The 22138-nt window shown below is 47.6% G+C and overlaps 3 protein-coding genes across 5 annotated transcripts in view; 1 reads left to right on the top strand and 2 right to left on the bottom strand.

Annotated features, from left to right (window-relative positions):
• The window catches only part of DENND2B (DENN domain containing 2B), a 182251-nt gene extending 175717 nt beyond the window's left edge, over positions 1 to 6534 (bottom strand). Inside the window, exon 1 of one of the 2 annotated variants that reach the window (XM_075427409.1) lies at positions 6418 to 6534. The gene's annotated coding sequence lies outside the window, so the exon portion shown is untranslated. Of the gene's footprint in view, positions 1 to 3733; positions 3792 to 6417 lie in introns of those variants that run through there. The other variant, XM_075427408.1, reaches the window with a different exon arrangement.
• Positions 6535 to 6715: 181 nt separating this feature from the next.
• AKIP1 (A-kinase interacting protein 1) lies at positions 6716 to 12317 on the top strand. The gene is made up of 5 exons (XM_075426126.1): positions 6716 to 6817; positions 7287 to 7364; positions 10515 to 10628; positions 10945 to 10995; positions 11869 to 12317. The coding sequence occupies exons 1-5, from the start codon at positions 6716 to 6718 to the stop codon at positions 12010 to 12012; spliced, it is 489 nt and encodes a 162-aa protein (XP_075282241.1). The 3' UTR covers positions 12013 to 12317.
• A 954-nt stretch (positions 12318 to 13271) lies between these two features.
• C7H11orf16 (chromosome 7 C11orf16 homolog) lies at positions 13272 to 21355 on the bottom strand. 2 transcript variants are annotated; one of them, XM_075426609.1, is made up of 7 exons: positions 21268 to 21355; positions 19804 to 20008; positions 18820 to 18979; positions 17427 to 17655; positions 15997 to 16650; positions 15337 to 15524; positions 13272 to 13593 (listed from the first exon to the last, which is right to left on the bottom strand). In XM_075426609.1, exons 2-7 carry the CDS (start codon positions 19968 to 19970, stop codon positions 13408 to 13410), a joined length of 1584 nt encoding a protein of 527 aa, XP_075282724.1. In that variant the 5' UTR covers positions 19971 to 20008; positions 21268 to 21355; the 3' UTR covers positions 13272 to 13407. The 2 variants fall into 2 exon arrangements, with proteins under 2 accessions (XP_075282724.1, XP_075282722.1); XM_075426607.1 differs by having other exon boundaries at positions 15988 to 16650.
• Between the last annotated feature and the right edge of the window lie 783 nt (positions 21356 to 22138).

Below are 22138 nucleotides of genomic sequence, written 5' to 3' on the forward strand. Positions count from 1 at the left end.
ACTATTGTATCTAATTTCAAACTCTGCTTAACAGCAGCAGACCCATATAAAAAGGCATACCCAAACAAGAGGGTGGTTTGGCCTTGAGGTGTTAATGTACTAGCTGATCCCTATCCCTACAGTTTGTAGTAAGGTGGACTTCAGAAAGTTCAATTGCTAACGCAGAATAAATCTCTCGAGCTCAGTCCCTAGTGAATAAAACATTCCTAACAAAACCTGACAGCTGTTCAAAGCCTATGTGAATGAAAAGAGAACTTAAATCTGAAACTGCATGAGCAAGCAGCCCCATTGTTCGAATCAGTCCTCAAACTTTATTTCTGCACACCTGAAGAGCAAGGACCAGGAAAACAGTAGCTACAGAGGGAGAAGAATCTTCCCCACACCCCCCCTCTACCAGGGCAGAGCTCTAGAGCCGCACAGGAGACCAGGGTTTCCAGCGTCTGCACGGCACCTCGCAGGCGGGCAGGACCTTTCTTCCATGACATTTAACTTGACACTTCTCACCAGCATAAGGCATTTCGACATGAAAAAGAAGCAAGATGTAGGAAAATATTTTGCAGTGGAATTATGGGTAAGAATGACAAGTACTAACTTGCAGCTGATATATATACACACAAAAAACATATCCAAAACTCTTCCCAAAAGGGGGAATTTCAGGTCTTGTAGGGTGTGACGCTCCAAGGCTTGGCAACGCCACTTCTAACCTCACCAAAGTTCAGTATGACTATGAGTGTTTACAAGCACAAGGACCAGGCCAAATTGAGAAAGTAAATATTTGGATTCAGTTCCCCAAACTTGCCTCTATCTGCACTGCCAACTAAATCCCAACTGCAGACCAAAAATTCTGAAAAGCAACAGTTGCACACACTTTACAACAGAGACAAAACTAACACACATGGCACTCAGCACTGGGGGAAAAGAAAAAAAGAAAAATAAAAAAGTAATTCGTAATCTAAACCGAACTTACATTAAACAAGACATCAATGAAGTTTGGACTGAAACTCGACGCAGCTATCATTTGGTACATTTTGAAAGTCTGATCAGTCTAGATGTTGGTCCTCTGCCCCGCAGGAGACTGGGTTATATTATCCATATCTAGACTACCCAAGACCCCATAGATGACATGATGCATCTAGCACACAGTGGTAACTTTGACCCAAACCACATTCTCTTAAGCCATCAAAAGCAAGTACTTCTATTATCTGGACAGATGAGTCAAGGAATGTCTTCTCTGGACTCAAAGTAATTTGTTTCGCAACCTCAGTCTCATATTCAGAACTGATTTAGGATCCCAAATCACCTAGATTTCTCAATACCTCTGCTTTTTTTTTTAAGTTTTACCCCAGTTCTTTTAGCTATAGGTGAAGATGGCAGCCAGGGGTCCATTCAAGAGAGCTGCAACCTCCTACAAACACAGATCCCAAGTGATACACCATATTATCAGCTGCCAGTTCCCAGCCCTCCTCAGAAAGTGTTAAATGCCATTCAGTCCCACATCTCCACTGCAGACACTCACCAGAGGTAATCAGAAAGCCAAGCGTCTCACCAAGACCAGGATTTTTTTTTTTTGTATGATAAGAATTTGGGCCTCCTCACTCCCACTACTGTAAACTAACAAAAAGTCTGTCCTCTCCCTCTTCAGTTAAGTGGGAAAAGTACAAATCCGGTTCTCTAGCTTTATTCAACTGTGGGAAACTTGGTTTTGCTCTCCAGTTAAAAGGCAGGCTCTTCGGAGCACTTCACAGTGACCTCTTCACAAGGGGCTAGTATCATTTCTTTAAATGCTCCTACACTAAAAATAGTCCTGCTTCCTAAACATGAGTGCATAGCAGTTCCAGGCATTCTGAGATCCTGCATACCACTTTATTTTTTTAAAAACTGGCAACATTTATTTAACCAGCAATTAAAAAAGGGAGGCCCAGCCGCCCCAGTGATTCTTCCCAGAGGGTCTTAGATGTTTATGAAACACAATGAAAACAATAAAGTGGATAAAATCATGCTATTCCATCAAGTCCTTGGCAAGCCTTCCCAACCAAGAATAAATTGGCATGGTACGTTACAGTCAACAGATTACACAATGGTTTACGGGGTCACCAATAATAAGGGGTCACACGCTCCTTAAAGAGCTACAGTACATGTTAAAAGTCACTTGCTTAAAGGAAAACGGCAATGCTTGGTCCTGAGCTCCTTGGAGCAAATCCTGGCAGCCACAGCACAAATGCGCTGTGGGGGTGGGAGAGGACAGAAGGTGCCTCTCCTCCTCAGCACCAGAAGGGCAGTGACTACACCGAGCAAGCCGGCCAGTGGAGTTCGGCACCCTGATGAGAGCAGAAGAGAGTCAGGCCAGGTAGGGCTCTCCTGTTTCTGCATACAAGAGGAGAACGCACGCTACGTACTTCTAGAGGCAGGGCAGTCTCCATGACCTGATGAGACCCAGCACCACCCACCCTATCACCCTTTCCCAAGAAGCCCTGCTCCTCACTCCTTCCTACTCTCGGAGGAAACTGGTTCCACCCCAGAAGCAAGATGGCAGTTCCCTCTCAGTCTAGTCGCTCGTAACAGTGTATAGACTGTAGCTAGCTTTACAAGGTGCTCGACTACATTCTTGGGTAACTTGATAAAGTGATCATAATGGTTTACATGTGTTGCATTTGTCCTTTAAATAAGTAGTCTTAAAGCAAGAGGGAAATGAGTGGTCAAAGCCATAAATTTTACTCTCGCCCATCAACCCAGTAACAGATTTCCACTATGCCACCTGCATAACCCATTCATCAAAACATAAGTTAAAATTTTCATGTTCCTAAAGCATGTATGACTTTGTCATATCTCACCTTAAATACAAGACACCACAAGACACCTGTAATAAATACAGACCTTTGCTCTGTTAACTTACTCTTCCGCTATATAGAGTATTTTCATTTACTGACTGTACATTAATCATGTATAAACAAAACATTATCAAATCTCAAAGGCAAATTAACCTTGCTTCAATTCATCCTACTCTGTGTCACCAGAAATCAGACTACAACTAACAGTTTCATCCTGTATCTTGCACAAGTTTTGATCACTCTACGTGGTTTTTACCGGATTATCCAGTATCTGGCTGAAGTTAAGGACTGACTACTCAGAATAAAAATGAAGGAAAACCTATTCCCCAAAGTCAGCGCAACCGTAAAACAGCGCAGAAAACACTACTAGTGACGTACTCCATGCAATAACGCTATGCATCCGGCTTCGTTTAGCTTGACTACTAAAATTCGAAGTACATTTGAGTGATAAAACCGAAGCAAGCGTAAGCAGGCTCTCTCACACCTGGCCGCTGCTCTTTGCTTGTGGTGACCCAAACGCTGGGTCCCGAGCCAAGCGCAGTCCATCTGATTTTCCCACCGAGCAAGCGGCTGAAGCAGCCTCCTGCGCCCCGCAGCGGAGCCTGCCTCGGGACCCCGCAGCCTCCCCCCGCGGCCCGGCGGCTGCTCCGCTGCCCCAGCGCTCACGCAAGCCCCGCGGCCGGCCGGGCGGACGGCGGGGTGGCCGCTGGCCGGGGAAGAGGCGGTTCGGGTCCCCGCCGCCCCCCAGCCCGCAGCACCGCGGCTCCCCGGCCGCTCCCCGTCACCCCGGTCCCGCCGCCGCGCATCCCCGGCCCGCCCCGCTCCTGGGCGGCTCTCGGGGCGCGGCGTCTGCCCCCAGCCCAGCTCCCCGGCCCGATGCCCGGGGGGAGAGCCCCGGCCCTTACCGAGGTGCGCGGGGTGCGCTCCCTCCGCCGGCCGCCCGCAGCCTGCTCGGAGGAGCCGGGAAGCGGGAGAGAAAGGAAGGGGGGAGGGAGGGGGAGGGCAGGGACCGCGATCGGGAGAGAGAGAGAGAGAGAGGGAAAGTATGCGACGGCAGGAAGTGGAGACGGCGCGGCCAGTGCGGGAGATTAATGGGAACCAGTTACCCGGCAGCCAACAAAGAAACCGGCTCCCCCAGCGCGGCTCGGCCCGGGCTCCGGCCCCGGGCGGCCGAGCCACCGCTCCCGCCGGCACCGCTCGACCCCGGCCCCGCGGAGGGGTGGGCGCCGTCCCCCCCCAGCCCCAAACCCGAGGGGGGGAGCAGCGCGGCGGGGCCGGGCAGGGCCGGACCGGCCGGTCCGCGGGGGGATGCGATGGGCAAGGGGGGGAACTGAACGCCCCGCCTGACGATCGTCCTCCTCCCTCTACCCCGGAGGAGCGATACCGCTTGGGTTTTATTTCAAAACCTGGGAGTGCTGGGCTCCTCTCGGCCCGGAGCCCCTCGCGGGGGGGAAGGAGGGAGGAAGGAAAGGAAGGAAGAAGGAGCCCAAATTTTGTCACGCTCTGCTTCCCGGGGAGCAGACCCGCGGTGCCCCGCCAGGCAGGACCCCCCAGCCAGGGTGCCTCCACGGCCCGGGACACCGGGCAACCCGCCTGCCACAGGCTCCGGGGGTTCTGCACTGTGCCAGCGATCGGGAAGCGCACACGAGCGATGGTGAAGTCCCCATGAGTGATGAGAAAGCCCACACAAGCGATGGTGAAGCACACGAGCAACGGCGAAGCGCCCATGAGCAATGGCAAAGTGCACACGAGCAATGGCAAAGCTGACACGAGTGATGGCAAAGCACCCATGAGCAATGGTGAAGTGCACACGAGCGATGGTGACGCACCCATGAGCGATGGCGAAGCACGCACACGCTCCTCGTGGGCCACCAGCAGCATCGTTGGGTCCAGCTCCCCAGCATGCCTGCCCGCACGCTTCTGCCGGAGTGACTGGTGTGAGACCCGCACAAGACATTCACTATAAAAGCTGTGCGAAAGAGGCAGGGTGCCAGCTGTCAGCAGAGCCATGAGTACTGCAAAACACAAACGCTGCATCTAAATCTTGAGGCACTACGTAAGCATTTATAAAACAAGTCACTTTGCAATATATTAACCAAATGATGATAGGAACAGAAGAAAAAATAAAGAGAAGAACGATGCATGTATTCTGCAACTGGAAAGACAAATCCCAGCGTTACACACTTCTTGAACTTTCAGCTCATGCTTACTTTGCTTCCACTGACCGAACTGGCACCAAAATGGTGCTCAGCATTAGGCAAATGCTTACGAGCTCTCCTGCGCTACGACACATCTCTGAACCCAGGGCCAAGTACTCAAGATAAACTATTCATGGCTTTCACCACCTCATCAACAAAATAAGATATATTGTCTTGAGATATCCTGATCCGTCTTCCCACACGACAAGGAAATCAGATGTAAATGTCCACCACGTCACAAACCTCCACAATATTTCAAAAGAGTGAAGGTACAGGAAACAAGGATAACTGTCATCTGGGTTCTGATGTGAATGTGTGTTTCAAAGCAAAAGCTATTTCAGCTGTCAGCCTTCTTGGGACAGATGTATTTACTCAGCTGCAAAAGGAGCACTGTGTAACCAAACATCAAAAAATGGTGGGAGTTTAAATTTCAACACACAAAGAATAATTTACCTTCTGAACAACACACTACTGCTACAAGTACCTGGCAGGAATATAAAATGAATACAATTTTCTTTCCTTGCTACGAAAACAACAGCGGAGGGCCTTTTCAAGTACATTTCACCAGTGCGGCAGGACAGCAAAGCCATCTGCCCTTCCAGGAGGCCAGTGACAACGGGAACAATGCTCCAAGAAAGGTGCTCGACTTCCAGTCTATCCTGGCTGCTCCTCCAGGGCACCAGACAAACATCTCCAACATGCTAACGTTGTTTTTATCAGCTATTATTTTTCTCCCCTGTTAATGCTGCATTCAGCCCCCCAGACCTCAAGCACCCCAGCAACCACCTAAACTTCCCTTGGAGTACGAGAGACCCAACCTAAAGTTCAGCTGTATTTGAACACCGAATTGGGGGCTTCAACGTGTTTTAGTGAACAAGTGGCCTGCGAAGGGCTTGTTTGTTACAGGAGCTGGCTGCTGCTCTGGTTAAGCAACTGGAACATGATAATAACATGTAAACTAGGAGAGGGTGATTCTTCTTGCTTGCCAAACAGACTCTGCAGCTTAGCAAGGCTCCACAAACCAGAACGACGGACTCCAAAAATCAGGGCCTCCTGGCTGACCACGGCCACACTGGGCTTAAAGTCGGCTTCGGCGCTTGTTGCGCTGTCCCCGTTCGCCCGTAGCCTCCGCCGCCGCTTCCCCAGCCCGTCTGGCAGCCCCAAGCGCCGCGGGGCTGGCGGAGCCCTGGTGCCTTCACACTGCCCTGTCCTGCCGGCAAACCCTCCGGGGCCGGCGGCGGGGGCCGGGCAGCGAACGCCGCTTGTTCGGCAAACCCGGCCGGCGGCAGGCCACCAGACGCTTTGCGCTTGCTCTTCGCTAAGGAAGGCGAAGGGGCGCGCCGGTGTCACTCGGGCGGCCGTCACTACGCACCGCCATCCTCATTTTGTACCTCAGAGCTCTTGACAGAAACAAACCGGGAGCGCCGCTGTCCACTGCAAAGGCCACGGGGCGAAGCCCCCGGCTCCCGGCCCGCCGAGACGGGGCTCGGCTCGGCCGCCGCCGAGGGAAGCTCATGGGGCGGCGACTTCACCTCAGGGCAAGTCGGGGCGGCGGCCCCGCCCCGGGGGCGGTGGCGTGAGGGGAGAGCGGCGGCGCCCCCTAACGGCAGCGACGGGGTGTGGCCGAGGGCGGCGGCGCGTGCGCGCTTGTGACGTCGCCCGACGGCGGCGACGGCGGCAGCGGCGAGGATGGAGGGGGCGCGCGCGAGGCGGACGGCGGGGCTGGCGCGCGCCGTGCTGGAGCGGGCGTGGCGGCGGCGGGCGGCGGGGCGGCTCCGGCCCTCGGTCCCGGTCAGTGCGGCGGCGGCGGCGGCGGCGGCGGCAGGGCGCGGCGGGGCGGGGCGGGGCGGGGCGGGGCGGCCGCGCCGTCAGAAACGCAGCGAACCGGAGGGGAAGCGCCGCGCAGCTGCGTCCTTAAATGGCGGCAGGGGCCTGTGGGGGCCTACTGCGTGTACATACATACATACATACATACATACATATATATATATATTTATATACACATGCGCGGGACCCAGCCGTGTATGCGCTGAAACGAGGCGCCCCAAAACACGCAGAACGGCATCGCGCTGGGTTACGTTCTACCGAGCCAAAGTTTCACCTACGTGAAAAGGGGGCCCACGCGCGGCCGCTGCGCCCCGGAGACAGCCTCCAGCGCCGGCGCGCGTTGCGCCATGGATTCACCTGGTGCTTGTGAGCCCTGAGCCGCCAGCACCACGCTACGAGGTACCGGAATAAAAAAAAAGGTCTCTAATTGCAGGAGGAAGATGCGGAACGTCTCAGCGCAGCGTTCGCCGCGATTATGACCTTGATGCAGCAAGCCACGAGGGAGTGCGAGGTGAGGTTTTACCCCCAGACCCTTGTAAAGGGGAGTGTTCACGGTGCGCCTGCCATTTCACGCTACTTTTGCTAAAACTGCTGAAATTAGACCTCCGTTTTGCTCATTGCATGGCCAGGGCTTAGCCAGCGAGCCGGTGGTGGCATCCTGGATTTCAACCCCATGCATCAGTACAGGCTTGGGGCGGACCTGCTGGAGAGCAGCTCTGCGGAGAGGGACCTGGGTGTCCTGGTGGACGACAGGTTAACCATGAGCCAGCAGTCTGCCCTGGCTGCCAAGAAGGCCAATGGGATCCTGGGGTGCATTAGGAGGAGTGTGGCCAGCAGGTCGAGGGAGGTTCTCCTTCCCCTCTACACTGCCCTAGTGAGGCCCCATCTGGAGTACTGTGTCCAGTTCTGGGCTCCCCACTTCAAGAAAGATGAGGAGCTACTGGAGAGAGTCCAGAGGAGGGCTACAAGGATGGTGAGAGGACTGGAGCATCTCTCCTATGAGGAGAGGCTGAGGGAGCTGGGCTTGTTCAGCCTGAAGAAGAGAAGGCTGCGAGGGGACCTAATAAATGCTTCTAAATATCTGCAGGGTGGGTGTCAGGAGGATGGGGCCAGACTCTTTTCAGTGGTGCCCAGCGACAGGACAAGGGGCAATGGGCACAAACTGAAGCATAGGAAGTTCCCCCTGAACATGAGGAAGAACTTCTTCCCTCTGAGGGTGACAGAGCCCTGGAACAGGCTGCCCAGGGAGGTTGTGGAGTCTCCTTCTCTGGAGATATTCAAGACCCGCCTGGACAAGGTCCTGTGCAGTCTGCTGTAGGTGACCCTGTTTCAGCAGGGGGGTTGGACTAGATGACCCACAGAGGTCCCTTCCAGTCCCGAACATTCTGTGATTCTGTGATTAAGAAACGCGGGCCATTCACCATCATGTACATGGCTGGTGTTTCACCAGCATTGTCCTGACCCACAGCTACCACCTTGGCTGACAAACATCATTATATGCATTTTCTGTGGAGAGCACCAGTAGACCAGTATGGATTTCAGCAGAGGGTTTCTCCGCTCCTTGGTAGAAAGGCAATGTGGTTAGAGAGACAGAAAGGTTAGGTGATATCACAGAATACATTGCCAGCCACAGTGGACAGAGTTGTTTCCAGGGCTGCAGGTGCCTCTGCCGCTCTGCTGTGGGGAGGCCTTACGACAGAGCAACCCTTTGTTTTCATTGCGCCAACCCGAACTGCTCACGCTGGCTGCCAGAGTCGGTGCCTGCGGGGTGGCGGAAGCAAGGGAGAGTTTGAATCTCGAGCAAAGAGATTGCTTTGTGTCATGTGTTTGCTCTGAATTTAGAGTTAACCCCCCCCAGTACGGTCTAAGCAAACTCTATGTGCAATGTTGCTACTGGTTGAGGAGCATGGGCTCAGTTATGAGCAGCATTGTATGTTTATTTGTGATAAGCAGAAACTGAGAGCTATGGCGTACAGGCACACAGCTCCATTGCTTTCACATTGGCGGGTGCCATTGCTCTTCTGCGTAGCCAGATGGGGAGCCTGTCTCTACCCGCCCGTCCTCACAAACACCACCCTGCAGCCCAGCTACTGCATTGAAGTCTCTGAAAACTCCATCGCAGTGTACGTCGTCTGTTAACCTCCCGCCGCAGGGAGCTCGTTGTCTGCAGAGTTAATAACAGAGGCTAAGTCTTCAGTTAAGTTAGAGAAAACAGCAGCTGGACACACACCAGATGAGTAGCTCTTAAGCAACTCTATTACCATTTCAAAGCACTACAGACATAGTAACCAGTTAATCCTAAAACAACTCGGGCAGAATAGAGTTTTACACAAGATGAAACAAAAATATAACAATGTATAGAGACTCATCCTATGTCCTGTTAGGAGTCTGTAGTAGAGTGGGAACAAGCAGCGGATAACTTCCACAGTTACGCATCAGCCAAGACATTACTGTTTCAGTCATCTTCTGTAGAGAAGAGTCGTAAAAGCAGGGGGGGAGGAATTCTTAGGCCCACAAGTCCATGGATAAAGTTTACAAAGCATAAATAAGAATCTACAGCCAAACATAACTGTTTAGGCACTTGAATGCCACCAAGTGCACGTGATTAAAATTACATGATTTAAGATGAGTTGTTTAGAATGACTTGGGGAGCAAAGTTTACCCACATTTCTTACCAAAAGCTTGGTTTCATTTCTTTGCCCTGTGACATCATCTAAAAGAATCCAGCTCACCTCCTGTGACACAGTGCTGCTCTGTGAAGCTTTATGCAATAGGTCAGAGTATTTAATGTATTTTGGGATGTAGTTCCCCAGTAAACCACAATACGAGCAACTAAATCTGTTGATGGGTGCATAACCTCAAGGAATAAAGCGCAGCAGTAGATTTGCAAATAAGAATTGTGATTGGCCTTGCTTTTTCTATGTTTAGTCTTGACAGTCGGACACAAGGAAAATGTAAGTGAAATAAAATAGGTATTTTGGAACTTTTTGGTCCCTGTGATCAAAAAGGTAACCCTGGGAGGAGTTCTGTGGTGACAGCAGATGGCAGCAGAGCTGTACTCAAATATTTAATTTGCAGTGGGGAAGAAACAAGTACCTTTATTGTGGAGCCAGAAAAGGGCTGCTGTGCACTTAAATACAGTTCTCAAAACTGCTATGCTACTGGTACCAGCCTTGAAGACACTTTATTTTCTTTACCAACTCATTTTTCAGTATTGATATGTTCTGCTTTTAGAGCAGTGCTCCTGCTTGTGTCCTGCAGAACCAGTCTTCACTGGCTAGGCTGCAAAGGACTTAGCTTGCATATACATCCTATTAAGGACTGATAAACTATGCCTTCTTGCACCAGCTTTGCTTGAAGGACCCGATCAGGTAGATGTTTCCAGAGCATTCCTTCTGATATTTTCATGAATTCAGTCCTGAGGTGTCAGAGAGTCCCTGTGTGTCAGGAGACAGGCATCTAAAATCAGGGCTGACAGTCTCGTACCAGAAGGCATATGTCCTGTGGACATCAAAGTACTGTTTTCATCCTCACATGAGGAGAAACCAACCATTTAATACAGAAGTTGTGCAGTCCCACTTTTAATTGTAAATCAGCAGTAGTTGTGAGCGTGGCTTTGATTCTTCTCCGCATAATATTATCTCTTTCTATTGTTTTTCAGAAGTACTACAGCTTCGTGGAAGCCTGTAGATGCAAAGAGCATGAAATCAAACACATCTGCAGATACCACGGCAGGCAAGCAAGGCAAAGAGAGCCGGAGTCCTTCAAAGAAGAGGTAAGTAGGTGGTTTTGGTTAAAGGTTATTCCTTCCTCCCCATGGGACAGTTTTTATGCATCTAGTGTCTATGACACCTGCTTACACTAACGTGTGTGGGTTGACATCAGAAGCATGTGAACACCTGGACTGATCTGAGCCTTCTGTTGGCAGGCAGAGACAGTGGGGGCAGAGTAACTTCTAGTGGCACCTATCAGTGTCGTATCAGTTTTTTTGTGGAGGGGAAAATTTCACAGACATAAAGCATCCCCTCTCTCAGGGGCTGAATTTGCCTTTTGTGTTACATCATTAGAAAACAGTATCTTTTTCTTTTCAGAGGACTAAAGCCCCTGGAACACCCAGTCAAGCTCCAGCTCACCAGCAATGTGTAAGTTTATACAATACTTTGTTTTTAAATTGAGGTATAGCACTTCCTTATCATTTTCCATCAAGCTGGTTGAAGTTTATGATCAGGTGTGGAGCCTTTGTGATGGCACAGATGGTTAACCAGTGGTGCATTCACAATCCTAATGTGTCTGAAGGTGGGCAGCAAAATGGGCAAAGACTTGCACACAACCAATTAAGAGTCTACTTTATATTTTGGACTGGTACAGAATGTCAAACACTGTAATTAATCTTTAGGCCCTTGTGAGTTGCATCAGCAACAATAACCCAGCAGTTCTCTCCTTTATGCTGCTGACACATTCCCTGTGCTGAGGGAAGGCAAGGCATGCAGCAAGGCATGCAGTAGTTGCTTATCCAGTTACGCTTTGCCCTCATACAGTCTCTCTGAAGACTCCTGTTCCTCATGGAGAAAAAAACTTCTTTTATTTTTCAAAGCCCAAGACCTTACTGAATCAATTTCTGGAACTTCTAAGCCACAAAAGATGAGAAACATGGAAACTGTACCACAGTACAAATTAGTAGGAAGCACCCTTGTTGTATGGAGGTTTTCCAGGTTTATGTTCAAAGCTGCTTAGGTTGGCAACTTTCAGTTTTGTGAGGCAGAGATTACAGCATGTTGATTATTTCCATTGATTGAAACATTAGGTGAAATAGTTTGAGTATGATGCTTGCTATTTTTTGTAGCGACAGAAACATGTTACGGTTTTGTCCATGCTGCCTGTATATTTTGAATAATCTTAGTATGTTTACAGAGCAGCTGAAATGTAATTTTCTTTACCCAAATTCAAACCTTTTGTTTTTGTGGGCAATCTAAGATGACTAAACAGTAATGAATCTTTCTTCCCCCCTCCTAAAGACCAGACAAGTTTGTGAAGACATCTACATTGAAGTTTCTCCTGGCACCTATTCTGTCACAGCAGCCTCAGAGGACATGGTGCAACAAACCCACGTGGTGAATGTGTGCGCAGGACAAAGTGTTGATTTAACTTTTGTTCTTTGATGTTTGCTGTTTCTTGGCAATCACAGGAGTAAAATATGAGGCTTTTGTAATGCATCTAATGAACTATGTATATCTTTTTCTTGTTAGCACTTTAATAGTGTCCTCCTCTTTGGGACTCCATTTTTATGGCCTGTATATTTGTTTTCTACTTAACGCAATTGTACACAGCCCACTTTGTACACTGATTTTATAAATATTTGTACATTGTGTGCCTTAAATCCAATTATGTGACTCTGTGTAATTCCAGGTTCTTATGCTTTAAACAATTAAAGGTACAATCAGTGGAATAAAATAAGTAATTTAGTCTTGGTGATGACAGCTTCTTTTATACTATCCTCAGACAGAAAGTTCACGCCACATTCATGAGCTCAGAGAGCATGATCCACATAATATGAATATGGATGTATATTAGCTTCTGATAAAGAAATCAAATGCAAATGAAATTCACTGTCTGGGAGCCCAACTCAGGAAGGTGCTTGAATATGTGTCAGATGTTCAATATAGGCACATAAATCACCGATGCTTCAAGTCCTGTCTCTTTGCAGGCGCTTACCTAGGCTAAGCAAACACCAGTTAGCTGCGTTTTTCAGCAGGGTACCCTGAATTGTCTCCTATTTCCTGCAGGGGAAAAGCACTGCTGAGCAAGTGTGCGCTGCAGCTTACGGCCAAGTTCATGCGCTTTAAACCATGAGCAGTCCCCCACTACTGAGACTCCCTGGATACTGAACTCTCCCCAGGGATCAGGCTCCAGAGTTAGAATCAGTGACATAACCTACAGATATCCGTAATCTTTTTGTAGCTGATGGTATTAAGGTTTCAGTTCCTTTTCATGGGAATATAAAACTCAGTGGCTTGAATGCTGGATCTCTGAGCATTTTGTTGTTTGTCTCTACAGTAGCAGATCCTTTACCCTCTGGCTACTTTCTTTTCTGCTTTGATCCTGAAAAAAGTATTTTTGGCTGTCAGCTTGTATTGTTTCTCCATTCCTTCTGGTCTCTACAAAAGGAATCGCTATGCTGAATTCCTCTGGCCGACTCCAGAGAACTGTGGACAAATTGGGAGGTTCACTAGCCTCTTGCTCTGCATCTGTGCAGGCTTTTAGTGCTCATACTACCTTACCTGATCTCTCCAGAATGGTAAAGCCAAGTCCAAATAATTAGGAATGTAATAAAACACCTTGGAGTAAAGAATAAGGATGCTGAAATTCTATGTGGGTGAAAATAGAGTTTCTCAGTTATTAAAATTACAGTTGTCCATAAAGATATTCCACAGTGACAGTGCCTAAATCAGACCTTAATTTGCTTAATAAATGTAACACTATTATAGTATAAGCAGTTTACCTAAAATGTCAGGTCCTGAGCTTCATCAGTTATATATTTATTGAGTTCTGGTTGATCATATCTCTCTCTGCTTTGTTGCAAGTGAGCTCTTTGCTGTTTTTTCTGTCTGTCCTCTTCTGATGTGGTCTGCATCATCAAGTTTGTCATCTCCTACGCAAGTCGCTTTATGTTTATCATCTGACTCTGCTTTCTTTCTTGCTCTTTTATATCTTTGCTTTCCTAATGCTGCAAAACCTTCTTCCTGGAAGACAGAAAAAAAATCCCTTGGAAGTCCAGTCCAAAAAAAGCATCAGCGTCTTTCAGTGCTGCTTTCCTGGCTGCAAGAAAGCTACAGGAGACAGAGCTACTGATAATAATGGTGTTATTTCTGTGCTAGTACAAACCTTACTGCTGAAACACAGAAGTGTACAAGACCACCACAGGATTTTGAGAAGCTGCTAGGCTTTGACCAAACATTGCTCCTTTGGAAGTTAGGAGGATTTTTTGGTGACTACAGTGGGAGGACATTAGCCCAACAGAGAGCATCTCTGGGAAGCCTGCTCCCTGGCATCACTTGTTCGTTGCAAGTTGCTTCTGATGCAGCCTGTACTATACGATAAAACTGCTTCAGCTATCCCTAAGAGTAGCAATTTACCTTCTGGGTTTCAACACACCTTTAGAAAACACCAAGGGCTATTTTACAGGATGTCACTCTGTATTACCACATTGCATCCACTACTGTAATTCATGCTGCCAGTTTAGGGCTAGAATGAGGCCACTCTGGTTTCTTTTTAGTTTTACCAAAAGGCAAAGCATGTCACTTCAACGCACAGATGTGACTCTTGCTAACACAGAGCATGTCTGCCTGGAGCTCCATACAGGCCTAAAAATTCCAGGTACCTAGGAAATAAATTAGAAAGGTGTATAGTGGGTGTAATTATGATTATTTTTGTAATAAAAGAAGAGTTAAGTTGGTAGGCATCTGCTTAAAATTAATGCATATAATTGTGAGAATACAAGATATGTTCCAGTATACTCTGTTCGCTAAGACATTGCATTAACAGATTAATCTTATCCTAAAGAAAATCATGCAAGTTTAGCATGTTCAAAGTTTTACTCTGTAGTCAGCTCACAGTAGCAAGAGCATGGAGGAACAGAGGGGATAATATTTGATTTCTGATGGATAATTAATTGATTGTATCCCTGTGAGCAATGTTTCTGTTCATCCTGCCATTCTCTTTCATATTCCCCTTCCTGCAAGCTTTTTTCCTCCTCTTTTCTCTGCTTGTTTTTTTTGGCATTTCTGTTCTGAGTTTGGTTTTTTTTTTTCCCCTCATGTTTTTCTTAAGCAGGAGGGGACCATGGCTGACAGAAACCAGGCCTGAAAATCAGGGTGTTGTCCTTGTTCCTAGCTGTGACACAGTTTGCCCACTGTGTATCCCCTAGCTTCAGGGTAGGGATCTGCTGTTCAAACTGCTTGCTTCTTGTGAGGGAGTAAGAGAAGATACTGAGTAAAGACTGTTTACTAAAAATATCTGCTTTTATCTTTCAGAGACAGAGATTGTGACTATCAGAGTTTGACTGGCAGAGCCCAGCACCTTTCCAGAGTGAAGCTTTTCTTGTGTTTTACTGCTGCTGACAGTCACTGCTGCCCATTTCCAAGGCTACTCATGTAGGTCTCTACTTCCACAGGACTTCACTATATTTATGTCAGTGGGCATTTGGCAGGTTTCCGAATTGAAATCTGCATTGTTTAATGCTCACAGAGCTACTGTCATAATCTTGCCCATTTTACCAAGCAGCTTCAGCCCCTCCTTATGGCTTTGGGGTTTTAATTAGTGGAGCAGTTCCCTGCCTACCACAAAACTAGTGGAGGGCCTTAGCATGCAGTTAATTTAAAAAAGATGTATTTTTCTAGCCAACTACCAGACCATTAACAAGAATATTTCTTCCATTCAGACCCTGTGTGCTTAAGTAAATACCGTATTAATACAGATTACCTTACCCTCGATGATGGCTGGATATCTTCGTCTCTCAAGATTTCTTTAATTGTGAGTTGCCCTCTGGGAGTCTGCTCAGTGGTTGCAAACACAGCATTCCAATTACCCGGGGCAACATGACATGTGTCCACAATGGAGATGACTTTGGATTCTGGCTTGCCCTTTGTACATGTGCTGCTGCGACTGCCGACTCCTGCAGGGAGTAAAATTGTATCTAAGACCTATGAATAGTGAAATCAGAACCGGAATGGAGAAACATTCATTTCAGAAGAGAGGAAAATGCATTCTAAGCCTGAAAGAATTTCTTTCTATTCTGCATGGACTAGCTATGAAGGTTACTAAAGATGTTAGCACCGTAAAAGGCATAGGAAGATGATGGGGAACCAACTCAGAGAGGGATATCTGTGCTTCCAAATTAAATTCATTGTTCTGGTAGTTTTCCATTGGGTGAATTGCCAAAAGAAGAGCTAGCATGCAAGATGAGGCAGCAGAAACATTGAGGTAGGGGAAGTATTTTATCAGAGGCTCATACGCAAATTTATAGTATTTATACCAATTAACTACAGGCAAAATGACTGCTCAGGTACAGGGGACTCAGAACACACTTGTTTATTTCCCTCTGGCTGCTGCTTCCATGTGGGGGTGTTAAAAGGTACCTGAATTACCAGGATGGAACTTGTGGTGGCTTCTCTTCCAGTATTTCCACTCAGGTCTTGCAGAAACCTTTAGCCTGGGCTTCTCAAGATGGCCAGAGTCTGCGCTAACAGCACTGTCCACCACAGTACTCTTAGTGGGGAATGGCTCCAGGTCCCCCTCTGAATCAGAAGAGGGAGAAGACACTGCCACAGCTGCTGGTTCTTCTTGTTTTGGACCCTCCACTTCTAGAAGACATGGAGACGGCTCGCTGCTGGACTCTGCCTCTTCAGTTTCTCTCTGAAAGACCATAGACCTGGATGGAAGAGGCCACCAATCATCAACATGGGGACGGCAGCAGCAGATGCACCTTATGTATGCTGACAAACAGCATATACCATCACAGCAATAGTGGAAATGTGGCCAGCAGGGTAAGCCGAGCAAGCAGTGCTTGGCAAGGCTATGCACAGAACAAAGAGAAGTCAGGGCTGGTCTAGGACTGAAGGAAAAGATACAAGAATTAGTGTCCAGACTTTCTCTGGGCTTCACGCTGCTGGTGAAGGGCACGCGGATCATCTCTACAATCCTCTCCCACAGGCCAGGGGGGATCCACAGAGCCACACCTCGTGGGAGTTTCACTTTCTTGTCATTCCAGAACTTGACCATAATTTCTTCATCTTCTGAGGCTGTTGAGAGAAGAGGTAAGCAGCCATAAGCAGCTGACCTGCCTGGGCAGTGCACACACACAGATCAGGCTTTACACTTTTATGCATTTTCTAGTCCTGTCAAGTATCAGGATCAGCTATCGCCCCTCTCTCTAACAGCTCACCATAAAATATCATGGATGATGGAGTGGGCAGCTAGGGCACTGTTGGTGTGACAACAGGCCTGGCAGCGTCTTTCATCCTAATTTTTCATCAAATGAACAAGAAAATGTTGACTGAATAACTTTTGTTGTTGGCAAAGTTAGCAGTAACACTCTGAGAACAGTATTTTGGTAAGTCAGCAGAGCCTGACTGCCAGACATGGGAAAAATGAATGAGCTGTTGATATCTCCTACGCTTGGGTGGTAAAATCACTGCCAGATGTACCATTTGACATAAACAGGAGCATGGATGGGTGCTTCCTGACAGATGCCTCACTTGGATCCCCCTGGAAAAGGCCACTGTCCTTCACACTGCAGACACAGCCTTGTCCGAGAAGGTGGAAAACAGCACATCCATCGGCCGACACGGAAGATGCCATTTCTATGGGTCACAACTTCCTTAGGGTCAGACTGGTGAGGTTACGTGCAGATATCCATCAGCAAGTCCCAGCAGCTCCTGCCAACTTTAAGCAATGCTAAACTGTAGTCTGTGCACTGGTGTTTCTCCGGCAGTAGCCCCATGGCAAGAGTTTATCCTGACACTCTCACTCACGTTCCCGAGCAAGGCAATCAAGAAGAGGGCGGCATCCTTCTTACCTCGTAAGGGGTCTCTTGTCTCAATGCCTGTGAGGATGGTTCCTGGGCCGTACCTGGCCATATCTGGCTCCCAGGGTGCCAGTACTTTGTCTCCAGGGAGTAAGGAGTGCTTCATCCCGTTCACATATTCCAGGATGTCATCCTTTGCTGTTTTTTGCATACACACTGGATGCCTTCCACGTGACACAAGTGGTTTGGCAAACTCTAGCAAGAACACGCCTCTTTCACTCTGTTATCAGGAACAAAACAACAAATTCTCTGAAAAACAGTCTGTAATGTGTCATGTCAGATAACCTTCACCAGGAATGTGAAGGGGCTACACAGCTAGGTCAAAACACCAAGCAAGCCCAAAGAGTGACTGAATAGTGTGTGGTGTTAGTCCAGCATCAGGACAGCCAGAACAACCTCTGGGAGGCTCACCAGAAAGCAGGCTGAGTGAAGCATATAGACAGATTCACTACCACTAGGATTTGTATTTTCTTCCACAAGAAGAACAGCTATAGATAGAGTGCAACTGGACCACGCTGTGTGCACCAGATAACAAGGGACACTGAAGCCGTTCAGACCGGTTCATCGGTCATGCCCAAGCCCTTCCTCACTACATACAACACTAAGTCTGCTTCTTGGAGAGTTTGTTGGGAATTTTTATTTTCTTTTAAATTAAGGCCTGCCAAGAGGCTTTCCATCAACAATGAAAGCCGGTACTTCCCTGTTCCCGAGAAAGAATAGACTCTTTTCTGTTAAGTTTGAAGTGCTAACAAACGAATGAATTAAAGCTTTCACTAACATCTCTGAAAAGACCCTGAGCCATTGGTCTGTGGCTGACTCAGGCTGGAATTGTGTACATAAAACATTCACGCTTTTCCTGTGCCATGGAAGGCCATGTGTCTACACACAACAGCAGCCGTCACACTGCTCACCACAGCCCAATGCCCAGTGCCAGGAGAAGCAGAGGGCCTGCTCTTGCAAGCTGCACAACACCGCTGCGCTCACCAGCAACGGGGAGTCTGGGGGACTCCCATCTTCTGCACAAGATGAGGATCCCCAAAACACGCCTGCTCACTCCTAGAAACGGACTCAGTGAAGGAGGCTGAGCAGAGCAAGGACCTGATCGTTCTTAGTTTATTGGTGCCTGAGGTTGTGCTGCATGCAAGAGGCTCACCCGGTGTGGCGGGCCAGGCAGCAGGAGGCGAGGACAGCCTGGAATCAGGCACATCGTGACCTTTGTGAATCGACATAACCACAGGCATCAGCTGTCCTGGTCACCTGTTCTCCAGTTCATGCACTAGCTGAAAAACTGCTACACCAAATTCAGGTGATGCATGAGGACTGCTAGTGGACATGACACCCTATCACACACACCCGCAGCTACCGCACAGCAACAGGCACTCACCTCTGACTCCTCTTTCACTGTACCATGGTAATAAAATCCATCTTGTTCCCCTCTCACCAGCACAGGGATGTTGCTGTCTAAGCCCACAGATCTCCCCGATGCGCTCAGCCTCCTCCATGCTGGGCCAGGGGAGGGGAGGCCATGGCTAATCCATTGGCACCTTGCAGAAAAGAAAATGGGTCAGCGCTGGGAGAAACACCTTCTGCAGGTTATGGGAAAAAAAAAAGTCTTGTAAGATTTAAGAACTGGATCACTCCACCTCATTTTGTAGCACTCCCACAGGCCAAAGCATGTGGGAATAAACAGAAGAATTGCTTGTGCTGGGACAATTCCTTGTTGTTGGGAACACAACATCATTACCTGTTTTTACCCAGATTTCATTGGTTTGGGGTTTAGAGGAAGCAAGCCAGGAGTATGCTGGAACCCTGGGCCAGCACTACCTGCTGGCTTGCCTCTAGCCCCTTTGCTGTTTGCATGACAAGCCAATGAAACCCTTAAGATGAGGAGAATCAGGAGAAAGGATCCATCTCTGGCACAGAGCACAGTGTAGGTGTGCTCGAGAGCGCTCTAGCTGATGGTTTACACTGGAGAATTCAGGGAATAACAGAGAGGCAGAGAAGTAAACATGGAAGCTGCTGATGGATGACAGGTTCAAGTTCAAAACAGGAAAAATAATCCCCTGTCACAGAGCATTAGAAACATTTAATAGAAAACAGCTGCTAACGCAAGATGCTTTTATTTATCCAAATAATATTAAAGGAATGTTTCTTTGATAGGAGGTTTACTCAGGCTTTGCTTTTCATAATCTCCAGGGTAGCAAATCACTTTAGTTAATACCATCTAAAAAACTGCCAGTGCAGGGGATGGGAAAGCTCAAATGATGTTCAAGCTGCTAATTTATTAATCTGACATAGCAGCCCGTTTCATCCTATTATGTATCACGAAAAAGAACAAATCAAGACTCAAAGAACAACTTGATTTTACCTCTGGGGGGTGAGGGGCTCTGCGATCCTGGCAGGATGCACTATGAAAGATCTTCTGCAGCAGGGGCTGACAGTAGGTACGATGCTGGAGCACAAGAACTTGCCCGGAGCTGGCATGGCACTGCAAAACCTGCGACCCGTAGGCAGGAGCCCTTCTGAATGAGCCATTCGCGCACAAGCAGCTGCCTGCAGGACGCAGTCGTGATCTGTTGGTAGAAAAGAGACAACGTACTGGCATTTACCAACACACACAAATGCTTTCCAGTGTACCTCAAGAACTCAGTAGCTTTTATTAATTGTTTCTTTTTATTCACAAAGAATGAATTCAGAATATCCAGGCTGGCATTCGGTCAGATGAGCCCGTATCACTGACTTCAGCGATCTTCAGTCACCCAAATCTGGATGTGGTAGAGGGACAGAAACACCCAAGGAAACTAGAAATGCTGTGAAAATCCCCAGGAAAGGAATAGATTTCTCCTCCCTCCCACTTTTGTTTCTCTCTGCTCTGCATCCAGCTCTCTTTTCTCATACCTACACTTTCCTTTAAAGCTTTCTGGCACACAGTCCCAGCCAAACCTTCCTTATTTTACAAGCTGAGACAGAAACTACAGCTGAAGTTGTCAAGCTACGTAAATGTGACAGTTTATGAATGATGTTAGATTACAGTTGCCTGCTATTTGTTTTATTTATAGTGATGTACTGAAAGGAAATATTTTGTTCTTTCAGCTGTCCCGTCATGTTTTATAACAGTAGGATTATGGCTTGCCATGAGAAAGAATGAGATGCTCAGATTTGACAAGTGATAACTATTCAGAGGCTGTCACAGTAAGACTGATAATGTGACTGGTAATCTGACTAGACGTAGTAGACAAGCTTCCATTCTTTTTTCTTTTCTTTTTTTTTTTTTTTTTTTTTTTTAATATTGCTTAGAAATTTTTAGCATGCTTAGGGGAAAATTTGCATGGAAATGCAACAACATACACATTTTAAGTGCCTAATTTACTTTACAAAAAAAAGTTTAAGCGCTCATACTATGTTTAAACATTATTTTATCTCTTAGGTAAGAGATGATCTGGGAGTCCTTTTTATGAGGACTCCCAGATATACATAATTTCAGAAAACTAGCACGCCAAAGCCAGCAAGAAGAGCGGATTAGCTGTTGCAAAATGCATCTTTCAGTCAGCAAATCAACACAGTTTCCCAGCTACAACACTTGTTTCACAACTACACAAACTCGCCTATTAGAAACCAAAATAAGATGGAATCAGTAATACTTTGTGAAGAAATGCAACTGTCAATTACACATTAAAGCACATTTTAAATCCATTCAGTACTGTTACTGCCGAGAGTCCGGTCCCCTATTTCTGCATAAAACAGGGCACTAACAAAGGCAATTGCACAACACTGGGGAGATTTTTTTCTGGATAGCTCCAAGTATTTCGACACAGCAGCATTTCAAACTTACCAGCTATTGATAATGCTACATCTGATCTATTTGGATTTAGCCCCAACACAGAAATCTTGCCCTTTCAGCTGTTTGATACGGGAAGCCATTTGCTGCCAGTGTTTCCTAGTTGCTATGGTGGTTACCACAGTCATTACCACCAGGATTGGACGTCCTGACCTTACCAGTTAAAAACCAGTGGAATGTGACTACAGAGAGGACCATTTATCTGCCATGCAATTTTCAACTCCCCATTGATCTAAATACTGCACTGAAAGACTGCAGGGCCAGAGAAAGGATTGTAGGACAGTGCAGTATCCTCTAAGCTTTCCGCCTACTATTGCAGGGCAAAACCCAGCATCTTACAAACCCACAGTTCAGATTCAGAAAAAAAAGCCCACCATCAAATTGTTTTGAAATGCGGATGGAAAGGTTAAAGCTGAGGCAAACTGAGGTCAAACAGCTTTACAGACTTTCCCTTTTCACAATGAAGGCAAAGGTTTAATGAAATCTACCCTTTTTCTGAAAAGTGCATATCAAAAACATGCCAGAATACAATGTATAAATCTACCTGTTCTATCTCTGCTGTGATCCCTAATCTTCATTTTCTCCTTAACAAATATTAACTCCTTTTTTTTTTTTTTTTTTTTTGGGGGGGGGGGGGGCGGGCGGGGGCAATGGGCACAAACTGAAGCACAGGAAGTTCCCCCTGAACATGAGGAAGAACTTCTTCCCTCTGAGGGTGACGGAGCCCTGGCACAGGCTGCCCAGGGAGGTGGTGGAGTCTCCTTCTCTGCAGATGTTCAGGACCCGCCTGGACAAGGTCCTGTGCAGCCTGCTGTAGGTGACCCTGCTTCGGCAGGGGGGTTGGACTAGATGACCCACAGAGGTG

Source organism: Opisthocomus hoazin, chromosome 7 (genome assembly GCF_030867145.1).
Source record: "Opisthocomus hoazin isolate bOpiHoa1 chromosome 7, bOpiHoa1.hap1, whole genome shotgun sequence".
NCBI classification, from domain to species: Eukaryota; Metazoa; Chordata; class Aves; order Opisthocomiformes; family Opisthocomidae; genus Opisthocomus; species Opisthocomus hoazin.

Bases quoted from the DNA above. Each gene is read 5' to 3' on its own strand.
- C7H11orf16 (XM_075426607.1), bottom strand. From the start codon at position 19,970: ATGGCTCATTCAGAAGGGCTCCTGCCTACGGGTCGCAGGTTTTGCAGT. The intron at 18,980-19,803 runs GTAAAATCAAGT...CTTTTCTGCAAG, and splicing joins GAGCCCCTCACCCCCCAGAG to GTGCCAATGGATTAGCCATG. The intron at 16,651-17,426 runs GTAAGAAGGATG...TTCTCTCAACAG, and splicing joins GACAAGAGACCCCTTACGAG to CCTCAGAAGATGAAGAAATT.
- AKIP1 (XM_075426126.1), top strand. From the start codon at position 6,716: ATGGAGGGGGCGCGCGCGAGGCGGACGGCGGGGCTGGCGCGCGCCGTG. The intron at 7,365-10,514 runs GTGAGGTTTTAC...ATTGTTTTTCAG, and splicing joins AAGCCACGAGGGAGTGCGAG to AAGTACTACAGCTTCGTGGA. The intron at 10,629-10,944 runs GTAAGTAGGTGG...TTTTCTTTTCAG, and splicing joins CGGAGTCCTTCAAAGAAGAG to AGGACTAAAGCCCCTGGAAC.